Below are 21,629 nucleotides of genomic sequence, written 5' to 3' on the forward strand. Positions count from 1 at the left end.
GAAGATTTTTGTATTTCTCACTTTTATTTCTTAAAAATAAAATGTTTTCGAAAGTGCATTTTCGAAATCAAATTTTTTTCAAAAAAAATTAATTTTAGAGATGCATTTCTGAAATATAGAGACATTTTAGAATTTTTACCGCAGGTGATCAAGAAAGTTAGGGTGTACAGAGAAATTTTTCCAATGGGAAGGCCATCTTAAAATGGAAGATTAATGTTTGAATTAAAAAACAGAAAAAAAGAAATAAAACAAAATGTTATACTCTCTCTTCACCTCTCTTGAAACCCAACGTGACCAACTTAAAAAATCAAATTAAGACCAGAAATTATTTCTCTCTCAAAACGTGTATGACCAGTTATCATTAATTCCCATTTCAATTAAATCTCATAATTGCTTTTATAATTAATTAAATTTTATTTAATTGGAAAGGAAAAGAAAATGAATCCCAAGACTTTCTCTTTCAGAACCGATGGCCCTCACGCTCTCTCCTTTTTTGAACAGAGGAACTATCTTCTTAAAAAAAAACAAAAACAGAGGAAATAGTGCTCTCTTCTCTCCTCAAAGCTTCTCCTTCTCTATTATGGCCGCTAGTACCGAATCCGGCCTCGATTTAACCTGAATCCTCCTCAAATGGCCGAATCGGAGATCGCAGAATCCAAACTCAAACGAAATGGAACAAACACGCATATGAAAAAGAAACAACACACCATATCGAACAAAACGGCAAGGATACATCAGGTGTGAGTAGATCGGAGCAACAAAGAACTTACCTCTTGAAGACTCCTTCAAGTAAGGATACTATTAAGCTTCCACGAATTTCTTCTTCTCCTTATGTTTGAAAATATCTGTGTATTGTGTTTAGAGAGATAGGTTTAGCTCGACTACTTCAGAACTTCAGTGTGAACTTCTCAAGAGTTTCAAGATTTGTGAGCTTTCAGTGTTTTGGTTGTTGGTTTGAGTCTTGCAGAGTAACAGTAACAGTAGGGTTTTTCGGCTAACTCCTCTCCTTTTTGCTTTGTTCTTTTGTTCTGATTTATAGCAGGTGAGAGGTGGAATTGGAGCCAAGATTTTTGAAATGAAAATAAATTTTAGTGTCCTAATTCATGCTTTCTGATTTCAGATTACTATCTTACCGTTTTTGTGCAAGGTGTAAGGCAGGTCTGACAGCAGGATTGAGCAGCATTTTTGGACTGTTTTTGCTGCACTTTTTGGACAGCAAAAGTAACGGGAACCAATGCTTAAGAGTAGTCAATTATCTTGCCTTAGGAGGTTTAGGATACATTTTCTTGTAATTCATATTGAATGCCAATGTAAACTTGAAATCTTATAAGCTTGAATGAGAATGGTCAACATGACTTCTTGAGATTTTGAGTGTTCTTGAATTTCCTTGTGAATTTAATTTGAGGTGAAGGATAACATGGTGAAGTTGAGTTATGGTGAACTATTAAAACAACCATTAATTTAATATTAAACAAATTCAATGGACATGATTGATGGTGTATGACCTACTAATCAAGTAATATATAAAGAAACAAATATTTACATTCATACCCAAAATCTATTATTTAACTGGACCCCACAATTTATGACAAATTTCACTAATAATTTTAAACTTATTTATATCAATTAACAATAAATTATTTATTGAATCTTTGATATTTTAAAGTTATTTACAATAATTGATCAATATTTAATTGTTAAATATTATAAAATCTGTATTTTATTTTTCATAAAACAAATAGAATTTTTTTTGCAACAATAAAAAAAAAATCCATTTTGATAACTTGATTGTTTTTCCATTCATCACTTACCTTCAGAAGTTTGGAGCACTTTAACGTCTCCCTATGTGTTTATGTCAAAGTCGTGTTTCTGTCAAAGTCCTCCATTGTATTTTCTTTTATAATATATTATTTCAATTATTTTTTTCTTTTCTATTTTCTTTTTCTATGGCATATGACAACAATTTTTTTATCACAACTCATTTTTTTTCCTGTTGGGAATTCTAATAGTTTGCTAATAATATGATTTTTATTTTTATTGGCAAATGAGACATATAATGGAAGGTAGAAAGAACATGTGAAATAGTAGTTGTTTTATGGTTTTAGTGTTTCAGCAATACAGTGAGAAGGCGGTCAAACGATAAGATAAAGAAAAACTAGATTTTAGGCGTTGAAGATGTTGAGGAAAATAGTAGTTGTTTTATGATTTTATTATTTCATCAATACAAATGAAGGATTTTTAGTTGTTTATGGTCTCAGTGATAAAGATGAAGAAATATATTATCAAGGTGAATATTTTTTTACAAAAACTAAAATTCTTATTTGTTGTATTAAAATATAAATTTTATAACTTTGAAAATATATATTTTAAAATTATTTATAAAAAAAGTGTCCAAAATAAATGATATAAATAATCTATAAGCTAGATGCAAAATATTAATGCACAAAATTAGATAAACTTTTTATCCGAATTATCTATATTTTATTAGAATCAATAATACTTTGATCAATGTATTTACAAATTAGTTAATACTAATTTTTTTTAGAATTATATAAATTATGTTGTTTTTTTAATGAGAACTGATAATGGTTGTTATTTTTTAATGTGTATAATTTCTAACATATTTTTTCTAGTTTTCATGTTTTTAGTAATTTTCTATTTCTAAAAAAAAAAACAAATAATTTATATTAAAAATATTTATTTTGGCTATGAAGTAATTTTATAATTAATTGAGTTTCTATATAAATTATAAAAATACAAAAGTAATTAAAGAGTTTATTGGGCCATTGTATAAATAGTTAAAAAACTTGTTTGACCTATCATAATATATATTTTAGTAGTTCACTATGATGGACCAAAAATTTAACTTCACCGTACTATCCTTCACCTTAATTTGATGAACTTGTATCTTAAAGTTTGTATCAAATTCTTGAATTGAATAAGAACCTTTTCCTTAGAAATGGTCCTTGTAGAAATGTATGAACATCCTTGACAATATCAATTAATTTTTCCTTTTGAATCTTGAATCAAAACTTGTCATTTGAATGCTTAGATAAAATATAAAATTTGAAACTTTATGACAACAAGAATCATGCAATTCTTAAGGAATATCTTTGATTCTTGGATCTTGAATGAGAATCACATTATTTGCCAATCTTTGAACAATTTGAATGAATAAGTTCATAACCAATTGCATCTTGAATCAAAGGACGAACAAACTTGACAAACCAAACCTCAATTTTTCCAAACAAAGCAATGACTTTATCAAGGAAAAAAATCAATGATCATCTAAAAGATAATGAATGGATAGGTGATGACCAAAGGACTCATGAATACACGATAAGCAAAAACTTGATGAGCAAAACCTTAATCCTCAAAGATAACTTTAGTTTTTTAGCCATCAAAGCTATGAATCACAAGGAAACCACCTTAAATGCATATGGGAAATATCTTGATGGAAGGACTTGAATTGTCTTGATCAAATGAAGAACAAAGATTAGGTCAACAAAAGTTCATGATCTTATGTAATATCTTATTCTTCAATGAAACTAAGGTTCGATTTAACTACCAACATCAAAACCCTAAACTTGATGCACAACCACAATTGAATGATGATCATTAGAGAGAAACCCTAATCTTGACTGAGAATTATATGGCTTGAGCCTCATGGGGAAAACCACTCCAATCTCTCCAAGACCAATGATGAATGAACTTCTAACTTCAGAATGCAAAACAAATGCTTCCAGATATACCAAACCATAGCTTCAAATTCTTGTTGAGACAATCTTGGCCATAATTTGTTGCACTTATCGATACTTTTTGTTAATATCGTTTGAATAATTCCTCGTTTTGTTTGTAAATCTGTATACTTTGTGAATAGTTGTATTTTCATATGTTTTTATACTGTTTGATAGTTTGTGTCTTCTTGTAGGTATTGATGCATATTTGGAGCACGAGCAATAAAGTGTCGTAGACACAACTTCAAACGCGCGATTTTGAGCAGCTCATCAACGGATAAGGCTCAAAACAAATATGAGAAAAATCATAAATTTTGTTGATATTTATTCATCATTAGATAGGAAATTGAATAAGTTTTCCAACACTTCAAACCAAGCGCAAATCGGAGTTACAGTTCTCAAGTTATGCCCAAAATAAGATTTCAAGTTCCGGTGTAACGCGTTAAACGGGCTTAGCGCGCGACACGCGCTCTAGGCGGTTTGGAAAGTCAATAAATAGGAAAAAAAATATTTTTTAGGGTTATCCTTTGGGGTATTTGTTTCTAAAGTCATCACAACCATTTGAGTAGGGAGAGCTTGAAAACAACAATGGCGCACTCATCTTGATGATCCGGAGTCGGATTGCTCATCAATCGGAGTTGACAAACCGGGAGATTTGTGATTCTTCTTCTTTTATCTCTATGTATTCTCTATTTGTTGGGTTTGTTGGTAAGTTTACTCTAAACGTATGTATATTTGTTACTATATTGTTGTATAAAGTTTGCTTTACAAATCTTAATCGGTGTTTCCTTGATCTTTTTGCTTAAATGCTTTGGATTTGTGTTGTTGTAGAAATAGACATCACAAATTTTGATTAGGGAGATATCTGTTAGCTTTAGATTCTAGAGATAGGATTGGGGTTAACATCCATATAATATCTAAGTTTAATGCCTTTGTGTTGTTCGACCGGTTGAGACATCGTCGAAAGAGCAACATAGTTGAACTCTCGTCGGTGTTGCAGAAATGGACATTGATGTGAGAGATATGTGGTGATTCGGATGAGTATTGTAGATTGAGTGCGGCGGAGTGCTAAATCTAAGTTTGTGAGGAGTAGTTTGGATTCGAACCAGATAAGTTATTCTTTATCAAGAATGTATTTATTTTATGTTCATATGTTATATTTTCCGTTTTTACTTAAAACCCATTTAACCCAAACTCAAGAGCTAAGAATCTGTCGAACAGCAATTCAGTAGCACTAATCTCTATGGACACGATAATTTCTCGGATAAATACTTCCAAAACTTTTGTTATTCTACCGCTCCAACAAACACAAGCCAACAGTAATGAACTATTCTCCATGATTTGTAAAGTGTCTTAAGGAGCACAAAGCCTTAGCAATGGAACACTAATACCTTCAATCAAGCCACCGTGCTTATGCTTTGGGCCATACCTAAAATTTATCAAAGCAGCAAACCCATTGGGCAAGGACATTAGCAAAATCCAAACGCAAAACTGGGGTATGACAATTCCATTTCATTCCGCTCCATTCTATTACGTTTCGCTCCGTTTCGTTCCGTTAATTTTAAATTATCCAAACAAACCATTAGGCTACTTAGTTGATGTTATTATTTAGATTTTTCTATTACTATATTAAATTAATTTAATAATATGAGAAGTTTTCTTTAGCTTAAAAGTAGTGCACTGTCATTGTAAAATATTTTACAAGTTCAGTGCATCACAATCCTTAAAAAGAAATATTTTATGTGATTTAAAGAAAAAGTCAAACTTCTACAAAAATTAACGGTTATGATTTTACTAATAGTGTAAAACTATTTTACACTGCCAGTGTATTTCCATTAAATTCAAAATTTTATTATACTTAATTAATTGAAAAAATGATACAATATGTATATTAATCTCAAATTAATTTAATAATATTATTCATTAACTATTTAATTAATAAACACAAGAAAAAATATTTTTATGCTACAATTATGAATTGGTTTATTTTTAACAATTAAAATTTACTAATGATAACTTTGTAAAATAAATCAAAAAGTTAAGAAAAACCTCCTACATGCTAACGGATTGGACCACCATTGAGAACTTGAGTAAGAAAAAACTAGTATACTTCAACTTCACCTTCACCCACTTCCAACCCACCATTACTTCAACTTCACCTTCACCCACTTCCAATACACCATTTGAACATGCTTAACAATATTAACCGTAGCAACCGGTTTATCAAGGAAGATTTTTGCATTTCTCACTTTTCACATATTTTTGCATTGCTCACTGCAGTTATTTTGATATACAGTACCAACTCCAAGTCATCTGCCCACACTTTTGAAAAAGTGGGACATTTAAAAAATAAGTAACACGCAAAAGATCACTTTGTGGAAAAACCAATCTCTTTTTTCCTCTTCCTCATTAAACAAAAACTTTGATTCCGTAAAACCAAAAGATCAAAGAAGCAAGCATCGAGACTTCTCACAAACAATGGCAAACAAGCAGGCTATTATAGTTGATCACTCCCACTTCAAACTTAAGTGTCTTGTTGGTGCTGCTACTATTATGGTTAGTATAATCATTATTAAACATAAAATAAATAAGAATTGCAGGAAGAAGAGAAGACAGCATAATCTTACCTGTGAACTAAGTTTTGGAGGTCCAAGAATTTCCTCTGTGCTTGAACCAAAGGTACCACCAGTGAATATCAACAGCATCATTTGATACGACAAACTTCAGCTTACCTTTTATCATGAACAGAGCCCGTCCTCCCTTTTTCTTACTGTTATGTTGCCAAATTCATACCAAAATTGAAAACCAGCCCTAATGGTTAGGACTTCAGTAGACTGGAAAAAAGGCATACAGCCTTGGCAAGAATGTCGTTCCAGGGAAGATGAGAAGATCTTCCCTTAGAAATTTATGAAAAAGTTTCACCATTATATTTTGCAATCAAAATGCATACTATAAAAAGAAAGATACAAATGATCGCTGTATATTGCAAATGGAGTGAGGCAGAGGAAATGAGGAATCAATAATAAAGAAATACTTTTAACAAATTCTACTCAGTTCATGCTGGTGGGAGGTAATCTATCTTTGATTTCCGGCTGATATCAAATCATCTTGGCACTTGAAATTATAGGCGAGGGCAGCAGTTCTTTAGACAAGGTTCAATCTCAGTTGTGATAACAATAGACCGGTGTGTGAAGTAATTTGGAGGAGTACAATGTGGGAAGTTTATTGGTGGCTGAGAAAGTGTAGTTTAAATGTTTAATTGGAAAATGGTTCAATCAAGGACAATGGTGCCATGGTATATGGCTGCTGCAGAATTATGTAGGTTGATAGAATAGAAGGAATTGATGGACTCATGTCAGGGTATTATTGAGTCTCTGTTAGTTTATATAAAGCTGTAATTTGATTCAGATATATAGCTTTATGTTTGTACTCTTCCATTGGAAAGGTTGTTTTATGATTTCTTGCAATATATTTTTCACATAAGGTGTTCAATAAGAGAATGAGCTCTTTATGCAATGTTTCTTCATTCTTTTTACAATAACAAAACTTGAGGTAGAAGAGAATGATTATTAACTAAAATGGCACTCATGATCAAATTATTATCGCATAGCTAACACTTCATTGACATGTTTATTCATTCGATCTCTTATCAAACTACTGTTTTGCCTTGTCTTCATTGTGTAAATCTCAGTTTCTCTAAAACAATGCTTCCACTAGATTTCCTTCAAATACATGTGGCCATGATAAAATTTCTAATAAAGTGCTTTGAGAATTGAGACAGAGTCATGTATTGCATAAACTCATCAAATAAATTACAATTACAATATAAGACCATTTTAAATAGTAACCTCGACATACATTAGAACTCACTCCATTACACATGCATAAATAACCACAAACAATTAAAGCTTTCAACATTTAAAACAAATATATTACACATAGTTGACCAATAAATATTCCATAACATATTTCTTCAGCTCAGGTGGTGGCATACCTGCTCATCATATTACCCTACAAAGCCTTACTAATTGCAGCATCTCAATAGATCATACTAGCACAAGATAAATATGATTACCTCATTCTTCTTGTTTGTGTCATCTTCTTAAGCTTGTTCATTGTCAGAAGGGAGTGAAAGCAGAGACTCTATATACACAACAACTTGAGATCCTTCCCGATCATTAGAATATGAACGATGCTCTAGCAGTTGTCCTTTGTCATCATACTTAACCAATCCAGTATGACCATCTGTTCCAATAATTTCACCACTTCTTGTATAACATATCGGATGAAAATACCGAGTCGGAATGTCAACAGTAGACAAAACAAGAGTTTTAGTCCAAGACGAATGCACTCCGTATTCTATCATAACCCATATATTAACAACAGTGCGATCCTCTATAGCCCATAGACTAAGAAATTCTCCAAATACCCACAAATCACAATCAGTAGGGTCTTGGTTAAAATCATGGTCAAAATCATTTGGAAAATACATCTCTAAGAGTTGTCTTTCCATTAAATGAAAGGCAAAAATAACATCCTTATTTAAATCCTCATGAACAGCCAACCAATGCAGAGCCCCATTACAGAGAAACCCTAGTCTCTGTTCATAAAAAGAGTCGTCCAAGTAAGGAAAGTGTCTATAGTTCAACAATGCAGTAAACTCAATTTGTTTCCATGTATTAGCTCTGAGTGAAAAAATGTTAAAAGTCGATGAAATGTCAGCTACGTCGGTACTTGAATCACATGACATAGAAACCACCAAGTAATCATCTGTTGAGTGGTCATACCCAAAACCATATAGATTAAAGATATCATCAGGGTCTATACAGGAAACAACAGGAGGTAAAGGTATCTGTTTGTGAACTCCTGTGGATGGATTCCATAGAAAGATTTTTGAAGAACAGTTCAAAAATATAAAGCCTCTACATGAACTTTTCATTTCAATAATAAAATCAGATCGGAAATGGGGACGCAAAAAATCAAGGCTGAGTGAAGTAGAAAAATGGTTAAGTGATGTTTCAAAATCTATAGATCGAGATTCATGAAAGATAGTTGATATGAACATAATTCTACGGTCGTGTGTTACGGCAGTGAGTTCAAAATGTAAATTTGCAAAAGAGGGATCAGAGATAAGAGAAAGCCATGACTTACAAACACATTTGAAACATGCAAGAGATTTAACGGGTAACCTTAATAAGATATGAATGATCAATTCATGAGGAAGATACAGAGTCTTCTTCATTTTTGAGGTTTCTTCCATCTGTATGCACTGCGATTGTCAAAAGCTATATGAACGAGCAAACCTACCTTATATACAACCCTAATTTCAGATATAAAATCTTCTGCAAATTTTACTAATCTTTCCGTCTAAAAAAAGGGGAGAGAGAGAGTTAACAACTAATTTTTTTTTTTAATAGAATTTCTCAACCAAACCCATGTACGCATTACCAAATTGTTCATTTTGTCCTCGTGCTTTTGTAGATGTATCTCTGGAAGTATTTTTTTTTTGTTAAACATTATTTTGTTCCGTAGATGAACCTACGGAAGTCTTCCGCATGTGCATCTACGGAAAAGTTTTGATGTTATATCTCGCGTCAGACATTTCCTCTCTCTCATTTTTCACATTTTCAAACTCAACTCTATCACCCTCGTACTCTCTCAACCCCAAACTCTCTCTCCCCTACCTCAAAATCGATATCAAGTTCGGATACGTTGTCAACACCAACTTCAACTATCTATCAAGTTCAAAGCGATATTTTAATCGGTAAGTTTTTGAAATTTTTAGTTATTTTAGAGTAGTTTTGAAATTGAATTAGAATGTGTTATTTAGGTGCAGAAATGAATTGATAGGTTTAACAATAGTGTTTAGAGACAATGTAGGGGTTGTTTGAGGTTTTAAAAGGACGATGAAGCCACAAAAATTGAGTTTGTAGTTGTTGGAACTGTACTCAGACGCCATTTCAGTTGCTTCCGTAGATCCATCTACGGAAGAGATAGGCGTTGGGGATTTCCGTAGGTCCATCTACGGAAGCACCCAATGTATTGACAAGTAACATGCTTCCGTAGGTCTATCTACGGAAGTATCAAATGTTTTTGAAACTAACATACTTCCGTAGGTGCATCTACGGAAAAAATATATTTTTTTTTAATTTCTTGTTTATTAATATTTCGTTGTTCATGTACGATTACTTATGCAGACATTATGACTTACGGGTCAGATAGAGATATACATGGGAGGACTGCGCAACACGCATTTGTGCGTCGCGAACGGGCGCTTGTTATATCTTAGGTGACTGATGGAGCTGCTGTTTCACCTGATACACCCGCTCTAACCGGGACTTTTACATCTGTCCCCGTTGAGGGGGTCTCAACTGCTATTCTAGTTCATACACCCGCTACAGTCGGGCATTCTACAGTTGTCCTAGTTGAGAGGCCTTCCCCGTCTACTACTACTTATGGAGGCCCCGAAATGATGCAGAGGGTTCTTCACAAATGCCACCACCCCACAGACGTCGTCGTGGCACTACTTCTACTTCTACTCCTGTGTATGTGGCAGTGACGGACGATCCAGAATCATTATAATGCTGATCTAGGATCACATTAACATGATCAGATTTTTTTAAAAATAATTATTTAATGAATAGTTATTATAATTTAAGTCACAAAACAAAACCTAGTGTTAAAAGCGAATTATTTCCTACCAATCGTTAGTTGGTCTAGTTGTGATTGGCGCTGGACTTGGTAGGAAGAACTACGGTTCGATCCCCCGCAACTGCGATCGGGAGGGGGCTAGAACCACTTGATGCCAGAACTGACCCCTGAACTGGACTAAATCGGTGGTGATAAACCAAAAAAAAAAGCAAATTATTTCCTAAGTTCTATCTATAATTAGCTAAAATATGAAGAAAAAAAATTAAATATAAAAATTAACTTAATAAACTACATTTTCATATGGATAAGAGAAAATTCATAAATCTCATTATTTAATTAAATCTAAAAGAGTTATCTGGTGTACTAATCTAAGGTACTCATAATTAATACAAACATTGTTCTAGAATGTATAAATTCATCGAAGATGAAATAAAACCTTCAATCGAGTTGATTTAATGGGACATAAAATATTCAATCTGTATTTAAAAAAAAAAAAATCAATTCTAATAGCAAAATGTCTTCAAATTCACTAGAAAAACCTTCAAAGCTGAGTAGTTACAATAGAAAGATAGATCCAAATGAGTATGTGCAGTATGTTAATAATCGCCTGAACTACTACTATCACACGGATGATGAGGCAAAGTACAAGCTCTTTGCACTAACTCTGATTGGATCGGCTATGTTCAAATCTTTGTCCAACGGAACCCTTGATTTGTGGACTGACTTGTGTGAGAATTTCATTGCTCACTTCACATTCTGAAAGAGGCAACCAACGACAATAGACACCCTCAATAGAATTACTCAGGGCAAGATCGAAAGTTTGTAATCATATATTGATCGCTTTACATAAGCATATGTAGAAGTGGGAGATTCCGAAGAGAGTTTCAAATGCTGGATTTTGTAAATGATTTAAAATTGGATAACTTTTGACCCCGAAAGTAAATGCCATCTTAGACTGTCATCTAATTGGTTCAATAAACAGCCATCTCAAGTTTTGTCTAAACCATATTAGAGATTTAAAGCTTGAGCAATTTGGTAAGAAACAAAATCTTATCTCATCTTAGTTCTGTCTAAATTGTCACTTAGGCTTCCTAATCTTTTTTGCCAAATTTGAGCTTAAAAATACAAATCAAATTTGAGCCTACATGTATCTAAATTGATAACAAACTTGTTTAACTATCACTTTCTGCATAAATATGCAGCCCTAAAATGCCATATGTAAGCCATAATTACAAACTTGAATTAGTTCCTGAATTCAATGCCTAAGTATTACAGTGTCTAGGTCATCCATTATGCTTCTTCTCCATCCTATCACATTTACTCCTAGCTTCCTATTAACATAAAAACAAGTTATAAGCCAAAGAATTAGATTTTAAACTGATTAATAACAAAAAAACAGTTGGTTTCAGTTCATACGCGTAGCAGTTCAGCTCATTTTGGTTCATAGTTCGGTTCATACATGTGAATTCGGTTGAAACCTGCTCAGTTAGAAAGTTTGAATCATGATGCAGTTCTAATAAATCACAGTTTGCCTCCTTTTAATTGCAAGTCACACTTTCTATAAGGCATGTATGCAAAACTATTATACACACATTTATTAGTTTATAAAAACTGCTGCTACCTCTAGAAGTAGTTCCTACCGATACGAGTCAGCAAACTTGAATCAAGAAAAAGGTGTGTAGGTGTGTTAAATTTTAGGAAAAACCTATTGTTTCTGTTATGCCTTGAACTTGTATACCTAAAGAATGGTTCTTCCTCCTGTAATGCATTTTTTGCAGCTAATGACACAATATGAATACATGTGGCTATGATCAAGTTTTTATGAATTGCTTTGAGTTAAGTCATGCAATTGTGATTATGATATTGATCTTGATCAAGACGTATAAACTCTCGAAACAAATTTATTATATAAAACCATTTCAAGCAAGCAGTAACCATATTATAAATAAGAACTCAAATTAATTACACATGCATGCATAAAATCACACAAACAAATAACACTTTCAATAAACATATTACAAAAAATAAACCAAGCAATATTTCATGATGCAGAGACTATTTCATAATACATTATAATCATAAATATAATAAAATGGTGAAGGCCGACGAATACATAAGTACTTCATTCTTATTGTTTGTGTCATTTTCTTAATCTTGCTCATTGTCGAGTGAGAGCAGAGATTCTATGTACATAGCAAATTGAGATCCACATGCATCGTTACAGTATGAATGATGATCTAGCAATTTTCCTTTGTCATTGTACCTCACTAAACCAGTACCACCGTCTGTTCCAATAATATTACCATTTGAAGAGTATATAGGGGAAAAGTAGTGAATGGGAATGCCATCCATAGGAAGAACTAGAGTTTTAATCCAAGACGAATGCACATTGTATTCTTTCATAACCCATACCTCAACTATATCATCTTCCATAGCCCGTAGACTGAGAAATTCTCTAAATACCCACAACTCACAATCGGTCGGTTCATGATCAAAATCATCTGGCAAATGAATATCGAAAAGTTTTCTTTCCAATAAATGAAAGGCAACAATAACATTCATTGGTATGTCATTACGAAAAGCCAACCAATGAATAGCATCATTGAAGAGGGAACCTACTCTTGGATCATCACATGCATTCATGTAAGGGAAGTGAGTACCTGTAGTACACTCAATTTCTTTCCATGTATTAGCTCTCAATGAAAAAAACTCCAAGTGTGAGTAAAAATTAGCTGAATTTGAATCATCTGACATTGAAACAACCAAGTAATCATCTGTAGACTGGTCATACCCAAAACCATAGAAATAAGTTGCATCTAAATTGGAACCAAAAGGAGGAAAAGGTATTTGCTTGTGAACTCCAGTGGATGGATTCCACAAATAGATGTTTGAGGAACACCACAAAACTAAGAAGCCTCTACATGAACCTTTAATTTGAAGATCTAAATAAGATTGGGGAAGCATAAAATTAATGTTGAGTGAAGCAGTATCATCAAGCGATGCTTCAAAATCTATAGATCGAATTTGAGAAGTTGAAGTTGATATGAACAGAATTCTACGAGTGTGTATTACAGTTGTGAGTTGAAAATGTGAATTTGCAAAGTGGGAATCATAAGAGATAAGAGAAAACCATAACTTACAAACGCATTTGAAACGAATAAGAGACTTTACCGGCAACCTCAACAGGATTTGGAGGATCAATTCATGAGGTAGATACATGGTCTTCTTCTCCATACCCTTAGCAAAGTCGTTTTGGTCAACTAATACATCTTCCTAAATTCTAGCTAGAGCATATGTATTTTGGTGTAGTCTTATTATATTTTACTCTCTTTTTATCATGCTTAGATGTTTAGACTCGAGCACGTTCCAGGCTTAATAATTTATTTCTTTCCATATGGACTATTAACTAATTTACTTCTCAATTGTTGATTTTGATGATGAAGACTTTTTTTTTATTGAGAAAATTACTATTTTATTCTTTATGAATAAAGTTATAGTATAGATTATAATGATTCTTCTATTATTAAGATTAATATAATTATAACTAATGATATATGTGGCCTTAATTTTGGTATCGAAGTCAATGTTCATTCTCTGTGATAAACAAAATCACAAGACGTGTAGAAATAATTTCCACCTACAACTAAGACAAGTAGAAATCATTTATCCTAAGTGGTGATTACAGTAGGCCTGTGTATTGGATGAATTTTACAACAATTATATTGTTGACATATAAAACATCAGACACAATGTATTTGTTGGTTCAGTGTCTTTGATGCATGCTTTGATACAAGTATCACGCAATCAGTCTCAGTGGTGATAAGATAAGAGTAGGCCTGTGTATTGGAGGTTGAAAAGTGTAGTTTAATTTGAAGTTGGTTCAATTATGCAGGTAGCGTAGGATAGTGGATAGAATGAATTGATGGCCTTGTGTCATGAAATTATTGTGCCAATCACAGTTTCTACACAGGAAGTAATTCTTGCTGATATAATATCAGCAAACTTCATGAGTAGAGAAAAGGACATTAACTTGTAATTGTTGTTTATTTGGGATGTAGCTCAATAATTTGAATTTAGTTTTCTTTTCCTGGTTTGAAACATAGAAATGGCAACAACCAGAGTTAATAGAGGCCACTTAAAGTAGAGAACCAAACATTATTTTTCTTCCAAATACATATATGGCCATGATTGAAAAAAACTAATGAAGTGCTTTGAGTAAAACTCATGTGATTGTTATTTTGATCTTCATCAGCATGCATAAGTTCATCAAATAAATTACACTACAATTTATATTAAAAACACACAAACTAAACTGTCAACATTTTCAATAAACATATTACAAATGTTTCACCAATAACTTAGGTGGCATTCTGACTCCTATTACAAATGCCCTCAAACACATATCCAAATTAAATTTCTTGAAACACAGTATTTGTAGCTACCATAGAGTTCATAATACAATATAAATAAGAAAATAGTGAAGGAGAATATTTCACGACCTCATTCTTTTTGCTTGTATCTTCTTTTTATGAATGCAAACTGTCGACAGGGAGTGAAAGCAGTGACTCTACATACACGGCCACTTGGGATCCATATTGAGCGACACCATAGGAGAGATGCTCTAGCAACTGCCCTTTGTCATCATATTTCACCAATCCTGTACTACCATAGGTTCCAATAATATCACCTCTGTTTGTACAGCATATGGGGGAAAAGTAACGAGTGGGAATGGCATGAATTGGAAGAACAAGTGTCATAGTCCATGACGAACGGACTTTGTATTCTTTCATAACCCATATTTCAACAATATCTTTCCCCATAGACCATAGGCTGAGAAATTCTCCAAATACCCACAAATCACAATAGCTAGGACCAGTGTTAAAATCATCAGGCAAAGACATCTCTAGAAGTTTCCTTTCGGTTAAATCAAAGGCAACAATAACATTCATTGGTATATCACGACGAAAAGCCAACCAATGCATAACCCCGCCAAGGAGAGACCCTACTCTGTGATTGTGAGAGGCATTCATATAAGGGAAGTAAGTAGCCTCAAGTTTTTTCCATGTATTAGCTCTGAATGAGAAAAATTGTAAATGCGATGAAATATGAGGTAAGGCTGGATTATAGCACATTGAAACAATCAAGTAGTCATCTGTTGAGTGGTCATACCCAAAACCATCCAGATAACCGAAACAACTGGAATTAACAGGGGACAACGGTATTTGTACGTGAATTCCGGTGGATGGATTCCATAGGCACATGTTTCCAAAATAGTTTAAATATATAAACCCATTACATGAACCTTTGATTTCAAGGTAAGATAGGCTAAATATAAAATTAGGGCTGAGTGCAGTAGAAGCAGGTTCATCGTGAAGCGGTGCTTCTAAATCTATAGAGCGAGTTATAGGAGCTGAAGTTGATATAAACAGAATTCTACGTTTGTGTGTTGCGGCGTTAAGTTGAAAATGTGAATTAGCAAAGTGAGGATCATGAGAAATAAGAGAAAACCACAACTTACAAACAGACTTGAAACGTATGAGAGACTTTACCGGCAATCTCAGTAAGATTTGGATGATCAATTCATGAGGAAGATACATGATCTTTCTCCTCTGCGACTGGTAACCTGTTGCAAAAGAAAAACGAATGAATCACCCCACTATCGCTGCATTGCCGGTTTTCTGAATAGCAACGCCTCTAGGTTACAGATAAAAGAGAAATTGGGCTTTCAACTAGGCTGTTTATGGTATGGTAAAGCTAGAAAATGCAATTCAACCGAACCAATTTATAGCTGAACCGTTTTAATTTATATAAAATCGAATTGAATTATAATTAGGTATGGCAACAAAATCCATATCCACGGGTACTCATCCGAACACACCTCGAAGTTGACGGAAAAAAACTCTGACTGAATTTGGATTCGGGTTTGAGTTTTCCCGATTACAAAATATAGATACGGGTTGGGTAATGGGGATACTAGTACACACCCTAGAATTTATCCCATTTATTTATTTTTTATTTTTGGTACAAAGGAGGGCCTAAACCCAAATTCATCCCATTTATTTCTTTGTGTATATTATTATATATTTTTGATGATTTAAAATATTAAATACGTAATATTTTGATTTGTATTTATTATTTAAAATATTTGAGATTTATGTAAGAATTTTTTTAAAATTGTTTCAATTTATTATTTATAAATAAAGTAATTTAATTTTGAAAAAAATAAATATTTATAATATAAGAAAATTAATGGTTCTGAAAACACTAATTTAACCCTTTGTCTTTGCCCTCCACTTCATCATTTGAGGGATATTTTTTTGTCCAAAATTTACTTTTTATAACTAATTTGTACTTTTAGTTTGAATTTAATGATAGTTACTTTGATTTGTGTACAAATTTAAATCATTTAAATCATATTTGGTGTTAGTAGTTCAGCTACAACAAAATGGTGACTACCATTTTTCAATTTCCAAATACTTTTTGAGTAAACAGTGCCTTCCTTCCCCAAGACCTCACTTTTCAGATGTAGAAAGCCTGTCATTTCAAACACACGCAACATTTCTTCTCTCTCATTTGAATCCACCCTCTCTTCACATTCCTCATTCTTCAACTCAACCTTTAGCTTTCTTCTTCTTCCACCATGTGCTTTTGATTCTCAAACAAAAGATTTTTTCAGTTCCACTTTTTTATTCATTTTTCTATTCTGTTTCTTCACACGGTCCACATTTGCGGTTTCATCTCTCTTCACTCTTCATCTCTCCATCTCTACTTCTATGAACAAACCCTAACCCTTAAAACTTCCACACTCAAACTTTCTTCTTCTAACATCATTTTATCATGCTTATCCCCTTTTCCCTCTTTCTTGTAACTGAGCCCAACATTTTCTCTCCCTAATCCATGCTTTTATATATGTACCTTCAACTTTGGGCAGCATCAAAAACGGGTTAATTTTTAATAATTTGTTGTATCAGTTTGTTTGATTTTTTGTGTTTACCTATGGTTTGCTGGTTTATCATTGATAATGTTTGTTATGTGTTTTACGATCTTCTTCGTAATGTTTATCAATGCTGGTGTTTTGTTTTGTGATTTAGATCTGACTTGCCGTAAATGAATATTTGAGTTCATGAAATGCCACCTATTCAAGATATCAGGTTCTTCCCCTTCCTTCACTCCCTCATTCATTTTCCTATATTATTTTTTCCAAATTTTCCAATTTTTATTTCTACAGTGACTTTGTGCTATGAGTTTGGAACTTTGATTTCGGAAATTGAAGAGGGTTGCAAAAATTCAATTGGAAAATTTATCTTTTAAATATGATTAGAATTTTGTTGTGTTGTTTTGATTTATGCTAAATGGCTTTGAAAAGCTATTATTTTGACATATGAGATTATACGTTTTTTTTTTGCTTCTGTAATTCCATATTGATGAGAATGTGGCAAGAGAGATTATCAACCACGGATCTCTTCGACACCCGAATATATGTAAATCTTTAATGATGCAAGGACTTTATTTGTTGGTTTATCTGTTGGATTGAATCAGTTTGTGTTGTGTAGATTGTTGATTAAATGTGAGTTGTTAACTGTTAATTCAATGGGGTTATGATTGTTCAAGTGGTTTTGATTCCTACTCATTTAGAAATAGTGATAGAGTATGCAGCTGGAGATGAACTCTTTCAGAGGATATGTAATGCCGAACAGTTTAGCAAAAATGATTTAATAACATGACGGTTTTGCAGAATTTTTTGCTTTATTTCACAGTTTCCGTATCTCATTTGTTTTCTTCTTTGATTATTCATGATAAATATTTCTTTCAACTGTTGATATTTGGTATCTATTGCTGCTATGGTTGATATCAGACTTAGTGTGTATTTATGTTTCATCATTTGCAGAGTCTCCAGCAAATTGGTCATAGAGCAAATTGTCTTGGGTTTAAATATGATATTTATTTGTATTCAAGTACTGATATTGAAGTATTGTGTTATGGATTATATCGCATCTATATAGATAGTTTGTGTTACAGCTTTACTACTCTGTATTTGTTGTTCACTTGATCTTTAGAGATTCCTACCAATGAGTGTCATGGCATTGCTTCAATAAACTGTCACATTTGGAGATATTTGAACTGTTAGTTAGAAACAATATTAATTCCTATTTGAATAGGAATGGTTTGTAGCCATGACATCTTGGAGTGAGCTGACTTTGTACCAGTTATGGTAGGTTAGTTTATGCGTTATGATTGTGCAGGTTAACATGTGCAAGGTTATGAAGGATATGAAGCATGGACATGGTTAAATGGGGAATGGTCAAGGATGTAGGAAGAAGTATGAATGACCCTGCCAATGGTGGTAATAATTTGGCTTGACTCACAATAGATGTAAATTTTTCTGGTAATAATTGGCATTACGTTTGTTTCCCTCCAGATATGTTGGTGTCTACAAAAGGAAATTCGCCGAGCAGGTACAATAGTTGTGCGGTAAAAAGGCGGTGCAGTGCTTGCATTATCGCGGTAAAACAATCTCATAGATTCTGATGTAGTTGAAAAATATATTACTTTAACATTACTGTTAGTTTCTTTACTGTTGATAGTTGATTATTCTTGAGTATATTTTCGACTTACGGTGTTTGAAGTCAAGTTTATCAGGTGAGGAAGGAGCAGAAGAATGTAAAGCGCTCGATAATAAAAAGTGTTATAAGAACACTTGATTTGAATATCCGGTATTTCCTGCAAGGAGAGACTTTTCCCGGGGTACTACACATTATATACTTTTCCCGTCTCAATTCTGTCTAGATTGATGTTGTTTATGTTTTTCACAAAATAGTCATCATTTATGTAGAAAAGAGTTAAGAGACCTTTTTCTTGCAGCACAAACAGAACATCACCAAGTAGATATGGTTACATTACTAATTTATGTGTTGCCAAATCAGCTCGCCGACAAGGAATCGCAAGCAACATTTGTATTTTGAAAACTAATTCTAATATTCTTTGTAGGCTCCAGTTTTCAATCAAACTGATAGAGTTTTATAGACAAAGTTATTCCTTCTAATTGAGTGAAGGCGTTTATCGATGCACAACGTGTGGCTGGACATGATGTGAGGCTATTACGATATAGTTCTTCAACTGTAACTATGATTTTCAAATATTATTTTAAAGTTAGGCTAATGGATATTCATGTTAACTCTGTATTTGCAGTCATTGACGAAAGTGTGCACGTCACCGGCAGAATACGAAGACACTTGTGTAGTTAACATTTCTTATCACCAAGCCTGCTACACTACATAACCATCTTTGGTGTTGGTTGTTGGAGTTCAGTGTCCAAACTTGCTGGTATAATATTAACTAATACAAATACATACATATACTTACACATCAAGTTATATATGTAATAACATATATAGATATATTAATAACTTGCAGGGTTGCAAAGATGTGAAAAAAGTTGTAGATTGAGATGGATAAACTACTTGAGACCAGATTTGAAGAGAGGAATGTTTTCACAACAAAAGGAGAATCTTATTATTAGTCTTCATGAAATACTTGGAAATAGGTAACATAAATGTTCAAACATGTTTATATGTTTCAAAAATGATTATAGGTTAATTTTCAATGTGTTATTAGGTGGACTCAAATTGCAACACAATTACAAAGGAGAACAGATAATGAGATAAAAAACTTTTGGGATTCATGTTTGAAGAAGAGGCTAAGGAAGCAAGGGACTGACCCAGCTACACATAAACCACTATTCAATATTACTGAATCAGTTCTAAAGGAAGAGAATGAAAAATCATCAATGTTAATGGCGACACTGTCTCAACCTCAAAGAACTATCTTCACAGGAATATTATTCAGGAACACTTCTAATGAATGATCTGATGAATTATCACTATAATATTAGTGGTTTAGCTTTTACAGAAGCTTCAAGAATTTTTTTCATGAATAAGCCAAAACCGAATCTGTTTGCAAGTGATTAACAAGTTTTTCATTGCAATTACAAGGATTAACAAGTTAGACAATTTCAGTCTTTTTGTCATTATTGATCTTCATTTGATTAATTTCTTTTCCATTTATTTTATTGTTCACAATGCTAAAAGAAACAAAATAAAATATAATTTATTAATTAATTGTGATAATTAACATTGAAATAATAATATACTCACTCTCACCAAAACAAAATTTAAACAAATAGGGTATCAAAAACTCTTGATTTTAAATGAATGTATAATTTTTCACATATATAATTTTAATTATATTTTTATTTAAAATCTAATTAAATGTGGTATTATTAAAAATTAAATACATGTTTAATATACCATTTAATTTAAATTAAATACACTTTCATATTATTTTACTATTAATTTTTAAATTTTCTTGCTAAATAAAAGTGTAATAGCAATATTTTGTAATTAAAGTGATATAAATAATATTAAAATTATTTTTTATGTTTTAAAATTATCTAAATAGTATCATAAAAAACAATTTTTTTGAAACATTGGTATTATTTTTGTAGCGTTTATTTATGTTAACATTTATTTTGAGTTTAATAGTATGTTTTTTATTTCTCTCTCTATTATGTTAACATTATTTATATTTATTTTATTGTTGAATGTGTATTTATATGCATAATTAGATAACATGACTGATTTTTCTCTCTCTAATATGTTGTATAATTGATTTTAATTATATTTAATTATGGTATATTTATAAATATTTTAGTCCATATTCTTTAATAAAGAATATTTATATATATTTTTTAAAAATAACATATGACATATAATTATAAATACTATAACAAATATTTTCTTGATCCATTTTTTTATATAGATAAAACAATTATTTTTAATCCAAATGTTTTTATAAATGGTGCTATTTTTATAAGCGAGAAAAGTTTATTATTGAATCAAATATTTTTATATATAATTGCAATATAAAATTAATATTTCTATACCGGAAAAATTTAAATGTATGTTATTCTAAAATCTATTATAGATCTAAATATTTTTATATAGAAAAAAATAATATTTATGATCCTAATATTTTTTATTCAAAACTGATATACGGGAAAAACTTTATTACTAATTTAAATATTTTTATATACAAAAATTTACTATTGATCCAAATAATTTTGTAAACGTTACTTAAACAAAAATAATATTTGAATACGGGAAAAAATTTATTATTGATCTAAAATTTTTTTATACTATATTTAAAATAAATATAACGTATAAACAAATACGCGTACCAGAC

At 32.0% G+C, this 21,629-nt stretch overlaps 4 protein-coding genes and 1 long non-coding RNA gene across 5 annotated transcripts; 2 read left to right on the forward strand and 3 right to left on the reverse strand.

Moving 5' to 3' along the window:
* Positions 1-267: 267 nt before the first annotated feature.
* Positions 268-1,363, forward strand: LOC131603499 (uncharacterized). Its single transcript, XR_009284403.1, has 2 exons — positions 268-1,042; positions 1,121-1,363. It is a non-coding gene; the product is annotated as an uncharacterized LOC131603499 (long non-coding RNA).
* A 4,431-nt stretch (positions 1,364-5,794) lies between these two features.
* On the reverse strand, positions 5,795-9,120 carry LOC131632435 (F-box/kelch-repeat protein At3g06240-like). Its single transcript, XM_058903181.1, has one exon. The coding sequence runs from the start codon at positions 8,995-8,997 to the stop codon at positions 7,840-7,842; it is 1,158 nt and encodes a 385-aa protein (XP_058759164.1). The 5' UTR covers positions 8,998-9,120; the 3' UTR covers positions 5,795-7,839.
* A 3,256-nt stretch (positions 9,121-12,376) lies between these two features.
* Positions 12,377-14,577, reverse strand: LOC131632441 (F-box/kelch-repeat protein At3g23880-like). Its single transcript, XM_058903191.1, has one exon. The coding sequence runs from the start codon at positions 13,620-13,622 to the stop codon at positions 12,537-12,539; it is 1,086 nt and encodes a 361-aa protein (XP_058759174.1). The 5' UTR covers positions 13,623-14,577; the 3' UTR covers positions 12,377-12,536.
* Positions 14,578-14,696: 119 nt separating this feature from the next.
* LOC131632451 (F-box/kelch-repeat protein At3g06240-like) lies at positions 14,697-16,150 on the reverse strand. Its single transcript, XM_058903197.1, has one exon. The coding sequence runs from the start codon at positions 15,983-15,985 to the stop codon at positions 14,915-14,917; it is 1,071 nt and encodes a 356-aa protein (XP_058759180.1). The 5' UTR covers positions 15,986-16,150; the 3' UTR covers positions 14,697-14,914.
* Positions 16,151-18,665: 2,515 nt separating this feature from the next.
* Positions 18,666-20,253, forward strand: LOC131599678 (transcription factor MYB32-like). The gene is made up of 5 exons (XM_058871986.1): positions 18,666-18,732; positions 18,808-18,860; positions 18,974-19,049; positions 19,803-19,932; positions 20,004-20,253. The coding sequence occupies exons 1-5, from the start codon at positions 18,666-18,668 to the stop codon at positions 20,251-20,253; spliced, it is 576 nt and encodes a 191-aa protein (XP_058727969.1).
* Positions 20,254-21,629: the final 1,376 nt, after the last annotated feature.

Source organism: Vicia villosa, linkage group LG1, assembly GCF_029867415.1.
Source record: "Vicia villosa cultivar HV-30 ecotype Madison, WI linkage group LG1, Vvil1.0, whole genome shotgun sequence".
NCBI lineage: Eukaryota > Viridiplantae > Streptophyta > Magnoliopsida > Fabales > Fabaceae > Vicia > Vicia villosa.